The sequence below is a fragment of the Anarhichas minor genome, unplaced genomic scaffold (genome assembly GCF_050575085.1).
Source record: "Anarhichas minor isolate MPS153535 unplaced genomic scaffold, ASM5057508v1 ptg000009l, whole genome shotgun sequence".
Taxonomy (NCBI): domain Eukaryota; kingdom Metazoa; phylum Chordata; class Actinopteri; order Perciformes; family Anarhichadidae; genus Anarhichas; species Anarhichas minor.
The window spans coordinates 3,530,488-3,537,250 of record NW_027466455.1 but is presented as its reverse complement, the minus strand read 5'-3'; the positions used below and the strand labels follow the sequence as shown (position 1 = coordinate 3,537,250).

The 6,763-nt window shown below is 41.6% G+C and overlaps 1 protein-coding gene across 1 annotated transcript; it reads right to left on the bottom strand.

The window, feature by feature from the left end:
* Positions 1 to 353: 353 nt before the first annotated feature.
* On the bottom strand, positions 354 to 5,041 carry serpine1 (serpin peptidase inhibitor, clade E (nexin, plasminogen activator inhibitor type 1), member 1). The gene is made up of 9 exons (XM_076087100.1): positions 4,908 to 5,041; positions 3,008 to 3,245; positions 2,650 to 2,874; positions 2,337 to 2,531; positions 2,028 to 2,226; positions 1,814 to 1,914; positions 1,598 to 1,684; positions 1,026 to 1,109; positions 354 to 914 (listed from the first exon to the last, which is right to left on the bottom strand). The coding sequence occupies exons 2-9, from the start codon at positions 3,243 to 3,245 to the stop codon at positions 871 to 873; spliced, it is 1,173 nt and encodes a 390-aa protein (XP_075943215.1). The 5' UTR covers positions 4,908 to 5,041; the 3' UTR covers positions 354 to 870.
* Between the last annotated feature and the right edge of the window lie 1,722 nt (positions 5,042 to 6,763).

Sequence of the window (6,763 nt, the reverse complement as noted above, 5' to 3'; positions counted from 1 at the left end):
TTCATCTCTAACAATTAACACTCATGTTGAAAAAAGCACTGGTTAGTTCAGAGTCAGTGTAGTAAGTTTATTACTGTATAGTGTCTGAATAACACTTCAAAAAGAGTTACTGTATTGACATGCTGTGGAGCATGCTTTAAAGTTGTGAAATTAGTGTTAAATACTCTGATAGATGATCCCCTTTATGAACAATTAATGAGCTTTAGGTACCTTATGAGGATATGGATTGTACTAAAAGTTTACATCATACTAATGAAGGCCTGGTTGAGTCCTGACTTTTTGGCTATTTGAACACAAGAGGTCAGCGTGGACCTCCAACACATCTCAACGCCACAGTAATTACAGACACCAGCTTTGTAAAAACATAGTATTTTAATAAATATAAATATGGCAAAATACAAATGTATCTCAGCAACAAATAGGCAATAACAAAAATAGATATTAGAAATAACATAGAAAAAATAGATAAAAAATACATCTTTTTTTGGGTACTTATGCAGTGCATTGGTGTCTGTTATGTCAGACGAAAGTAAACTACTTAATCATTTAACTTTCCTTCATATGTCTTTCTGTCTTGTCAACCACAAACATTCAGAGAAATAAATTAACGGCAAACAAACTCTCAGTCAATCATGTTTCCATTGTCGGTCGTGTTTGATCTGTGTCCCCTTGACTTCTTGTGTTAAGCACTTTTAAATAAAGCTGTCAGTGAATTAGTCTGTATAGACAAAAGAAGTCGTAACCCTGTACAGCGGGTCTGTTGTGGTCATCATGTGTGTGGTCATCATGTGTGTGGTCATCGTGTGTGGTCATCATGTGGAGCATGAGCAGCAGTAGTCAGACACAGTGGAGCAGAGTCTTCACAGTGGGTTACTGTTGAGGCTGGTTGAACTGACCCATGAACAGAACAGCACCTGGACACAGGAAGTAGAACATTAGACACACCACACACTCTGCCCCGGATTGCCCGGCTGAGTTGGCGTTCTAAAATGGGATTTCAAAATAAAACGTAACAGGAGTGTTACCTGTTTGTTTGTGCTGGATGAGGAAGAGGAAGGGCCGGTCCAGAGTAATCTCCTCCACTGCCATACGAGAAAACATCACGGCAGCTAACGGAGGGGAGGAACGAAAAACCGGTCAGTTTGTTATAACTTGATTAAACACAAAACATATTTTCTAATATGTGCCATATGTGCATAATATTATCTGAAATAATAGAAGTCATAAGACTATATTTTGACACAGTGCCCTTTACAAGACAGGGCCACCAATTAGTAGTCATCACCACCTTAAGATCTTTATCATTTGCCATTATTGGGTATCTGCTCAGACCAGCACCAAGCATTACTAGTCGACCCTCCACTGAAAAAGGGAACTCCTGCATTAGTTTCACTTTCTAGATCCGGAGGTTACCACCTGCTTTTATACATATTTTTATCCTTTAATAGGAGACCTAATGTGTGCCATAAAAATAAAACCAATCCCTCTGCATTACCCATGGAACTCTAAAACTCCCCAGTGTGTGTGTGTGTGTGTGTGTGTGTGTGTGTGTGTGTGTGTGTGTGTGTGTGTGTGTGAGATTCAATATTGGGCCCACCTGTTGCTGCTGCTCCCTTGGTTCCCTGCTCATTCACCTCGATCTTCACTCTCTGCAGAACCTTCGATACACACAGCCTCTCGTCAGCTGAAGGGCAGAAACACACACAGGTTGGTTACATTTCATCTGAAGTCACTGTACTCTCTGTTGTAGTAAAGTCCCTGACTAACTAACTACCTAACATGGTCTTCCTACTGGAATAGGAGGTTAACTCACTGGTGATGCGTGTGAAGTCAGCAGTAGCCAGGTTGAACATGTCTCCCAGACCCATGTTAAGCAGAGCAGCCTTCAAATTCACCTCAGAGTTCAGAGTAAACCTGCGAAAAACACACACAAACCCTCAGTATTCATCCTGGTTGCCGGTCCATTAGAAAAGTATTTTTAAAATCAGTTTATGTAACAGCCCACATAGTGTCTGACTCTTTCTCACCTGGGCATGGCCAGCTGCCGCTTGACATTCCTCAGCTCCGTTTTCCACTGCTTAATCCTCTGGCTGCTCAAATCGGCGCTGAGCGTGCTCAGTGGAACCTCAGGCTCAAATGGCGACACCAGGAGCATGCTCAGTGAGTCGCCCTCGTACGGGACCTCAATGACATCATAGTCCACCCCGTCGGCAGTCACGAACTCGCCTGTTGATTAAGGAGAGTGAGATTGATGTAAGTTTGTAAGCAGTGCACAGTTGTAGCGGTTGGTGAGTCATCATCCGTGTTCAGATCCTGGGTCAGCGTGTTGGACCTACCATAGTTGTAGCGGTTGGTGAGTCTCATCATGTGCACGGGCACGTTGCTGCCATTGGCGCAGTGGAACATCCTCTCCTCGGTCAGTTTGGGGTCAAAGGGGACCTTCCAGAGGCCCTGGAAGTGGAGGGCATTGAGAAGGACCAGACGGGTCTCATCAGTCAGAGATCCAGATGCAAGGAACTCAGGGATGGCACCTGCAGACAAAAAGACACCAAAGAAGTCACGACGGATTCAAAACATGTATAAGCAACAAAAGTAGGTCACTGGGAACAAAATTGGAGAGGAATCCTGCAGATGTTAAGCAGCTGGTACCTGCAGTGTGGTCTGAGACCCATGAGTTGATGATGCTGACTGCCTGGTCTGGCTTGTTAAAGTCCACCTGGTTGGGGTGGGACTGGAAGGCCTTGGCCAGGGCTCGGCGGTACCCCTTCTCCAGGCTCATCTTCCTCTCTACCATGACCCCGCTGGCTGTCTCCACCCCGTCCTCACTGGACAGGTCCCGCTGCAGGAGGCGCTGCTGCCGAGACATCCCTCGCTCTGCAGGAGAGGGTTGATGGTTACGCCAATGATACATAATTATACAATCAAATGCGTTTCTTTTGTTGTTTGTTGTTGCATTAATCCCTTTTTCCTGAAAGAACCCTGAATATTGAATGTATGCACCACCCACCTTGCAGAGAAAAGCCCATGGCAGCAGTTAAAGCCCTGCGGGTGTTTCCAGCAGCACCGAGCTGAGCCATGGCCAGGACAGAGGACACGCCGTGCGGGGACAAGACCACGTTCTTGTCCACAGAGTCCCGGGCCAGCTGCGAGAAGACCTTCAGGCCAAAGTCAGTCTGTTTGTCCTGCAGAGAGCCGAGCGCCACTCCGCTCAGAGTCAGCAACAGGAAGGTGTACACACAAAGCATCTTGGGAAAGAAAGAAGAGAACAGGTGTAAGTTTGAATTCGCACACTTGAGTTCAACGCCTAAAGGTAGAACCTTCTTTTGTTTCCTTAATATTTCTAAACAGCTCTTTCTCAAACAACTTGTACCGTATTCATGCACAATAAATGTGTTTTAGAAACTATGCACCGCACATTTGTTTGTGAGTGCATTGTTTCTGTATCCTATTAAGGAGGAACAGAAAGTATGTTGGATAGCAGAGTCATCTGCAGAGAGACTCTAAACAGCTGGCAGATGTTTTCAATCAAACTTTAGGGTAATAATTCCACATCAGTAGCCAGAGAAATTTCCGCATTTTTTGTTTTTTTGGAAATTCCCACAATAACAATTATATTGTTGCACTACTAGAAAAGAAAAACATGTAATCACATTTAACCCTTCAGATAAACATTTGGTCTAAATCTGCCGGGTCTTACTATAAGTGAGCCTCACATTTAAAACATACAACTTTAAACTGTTGAAGTAACCATTTCAATTTGTCCAAGGCCAAAATGCTGTCGTCAACCCTGCAACAATTTGTATTACGTGTGTGTGTGTCTCATGGTGGATGTGTGTGCATTCACATCAGTGTGTCAACTGGAAAGTCTGTGTGTGTCAGTAACATTGGTTTTCCACTGCAGACATCAATAGTGAATACTGTGACTACAGCAGCGTTGCATACTGTGGCCGCTGAGGTCACAGGTCGGCCTCTGTTTGCACAGGACGCCACTTCCAGCTCAAAAACTGTTGACTTGAGGGGAAGCAGGCCAGGGGAATAGGATAAAGATTTTAACTAATAGATATCACCATGGGACTTCCCCTGTTGATTTTTTACATTGAGACTTTTTGTTTTCATTACAAGTCTTCTGAAAATGTTTAAATATGCGCTTATTATCATTATCAGAACAGAAATGTGAACATTGGATAAAGCCAGGTTCAAAATTCTTGTTTGATTTTGTTGACATATTAGAGTCAAAGGTTTTTACAGAGGGAGTTGGATATCTCTTTGTATCACTCCATAAATCAGAAAATACTGTCAACAGCCATAAGAGAAAATCAATCTCCGCCATGTTTTTAGGAATAAGAATGTTGTATATATCAGGCTATGAATGATATATGAACAACCCCTTAGTAGAAACCTTCAGAATATAGAGAGGAATGAAACTGTAAAGTTTGGTGTATGTAAGAGCTGCTGAAGTGGAGATTTCTGTCTCAGAGGGAGATAAAACTCATTTAGAGAGAACGGCCTTTAGATGTTTTGTAAAATGACATTTAATTTTATCACCATGAAAGTTCCTCAGTTTTCTAAAATGCTACGTTTGATATGCGAATGAGGCATTATCTAATGATAGCTTTTGGGGAATTTAGGAGAAATCTAAAGACACAAATAGTCAAAGTAGTAAAATAAACAAGTTAAATAGCCTAAAAGTGACCAGTGTATGAAAAACAATGTTACTTTCCACCACTGCTAGAATTAAACCTGGTAATAAATAAATACATCAGTCAAATTGAAGTGGAAGGCTGACAGTGATTTTAGTATTATAGAGAGTTATTGCACCCTAATACGAAAAAAACTGTATTTTTTTAAATTGTATAAATCTAACTTCAAAAGCTATAAATGTTTAGTCCAGTTGTAGTTCTTCTTACCTTGTGGTTGAAATGTGTCAGGTGTAGTTCAGCAAGTCTGTGTTGTTTCAGCTTCTGTCTGCTCCAGCTGCTTGAGTCTGAATGACTGCAAGACTTTCTCTCTCTTTATAGGGTAGAGAATCCCCCCCCCTTCCGCCCGCCTCCTCACACACATACAGAAGTCATTAGAGAGGATGATGTCATCTGACGCCGTCTGGACAGGCTTCCTTTTCATGAACACACGCATCCACTCTCCCTCCGTCTCACTGTCTTCTCCATCTGCCTGTTTCTGGTGCCCCAAAGCGTGACGGAGCATATGGAAAGTCATTTAGCTGTTTTCCCTGTCTCACTCAAACACACGCACACACACACACACACACACACACACACACACACACACACACACACACACACACACACACACACACACACACACACATCACTTTGGCATGTTTCCCCTGAAGAAGATCAGCCAGGCAATGGGTGTCATGTTCCCTTATGTTTGATTTTGTCATGAATAGATGTATCTTGTGATCTTGATCATTAGTTGGGATTCCAATGTTTGCCTCAAGTTCATTTGAACACTTTTTCCAAAAACCTGCTGGCCAGATGCTACCAGTTAAACAAATTACAAAAAAACGAATTATCTAATGGTGATAGTGAAAATATACACTGCAGTTTGCCACATTATTGTGCAAAGGACAACAATCAAGAGTAAAACAAAACCGGTTTTACACGTTTGATGCTCATTTAAATGTATGCTATTTAGTTTTTTTTTAAATGCAAAACAACAATAAAGATACGTTCTTTTTATAAGTAATTACCATTTTCAATGGAAAAAGTATTTTTTTGACTAGTAAGTTGCTCCTTTCTATACTTCACATGATACTGCATTATTAGTGTATATAAGATGCAAAACCTGTCCAGATAGTTCTGGATTTAGATCAAAAATCATGCCAATTTTAGAAAATGTTATTTGTTAAATTTGTTGCATGGCTGTGTTTTTATACATTCGACAATATTGACTTTTTCTGTGGAATGAAAAAAGGGGTTTGAAGAAAAAAGTAAGGCCACAAACAAAGTATTAGTTTGCTATTGGTATTAAAACTTTGATATCTCGTCTAGTAATGAAAATGTGCAAATCTAAAGCAACTTCTGTTGTTTGTTTTCAGCTGATTCAGTTCAGCTGAGCTCAGCTAACTTGTGCAAGTCCTGAGTGGGTACTATGTACCAGTACCCAGTAGTACTGGTCGGGGGGTACAACTACTCAGGCATCATGTCATTGAATTTATCGTCACTGATTGATATTAAGACAAATCATCTGAAACCAGTTCTTTGAAGGTATCAGGATACTCAGCACAGTCTGATCTGATGTTATTTGTTTCTTACCGAACACGGATGCTTCCATCTGGACTTTAACATTAGTTTATCTTTTCATGCAGTCACTCTCTGGACTCTCACTTAGGGGGTGACACATCAAAACACCAAATTTGGTCGTGGCTTCCAACATTCCTCATCCCGCTACTCGCCAAGCATCTGGTAGACATACAGAGAACAGGAATCAACACACTGTTTCCAAATCTATCTGGAATGAGAGCAACAAAAAAACCTAATTGAAGCCACTTTTTCACGTAGAAGTTAAAAAGCAAAGCCAATAAGTCCTCTGCGGGTCTGACACAACATGGATGCGTCAGCTATGGAGTGCTTGATGTCTAATTTTTGGGGTTTTCCATCAATGAAAGAAGGGCAAACTAATGTATCCAGAAGGTGTTTAGGCATGGCAAATACTAAGCCATAAGAGTAGTAAAAGAGGCAGGGACAACCACATTACAAGCAGACATGTTTGCTTACTTCTCTCTAGTGGTACAGCATCTAAT

Bases quoted from the DNA above. Each gene is read 5' to 3' on its own strand.
- serpine1 (XM_076087100.1), bottom strand. From the start codon at position 3,245: ATGCTTTGTGTGTACACCTTCCTGTTGCTGACTCTGAGCGGAGTGGCG. The intron at 2,532-2,649 runs GTACCAGCTGCT...TTTTGTCTGCAG, and splicing joins GGTCTCAGACCACACTGCAG to GTGCCATCCCTGAGTTCCTT. The intron at 1,685-1,813 runs GTGAGTTAACCT...TCTGCCCTTCAG, and splicing joins TGACTTCACACGCATCACCA to CTGACGAGAGGCTGTGTGTA.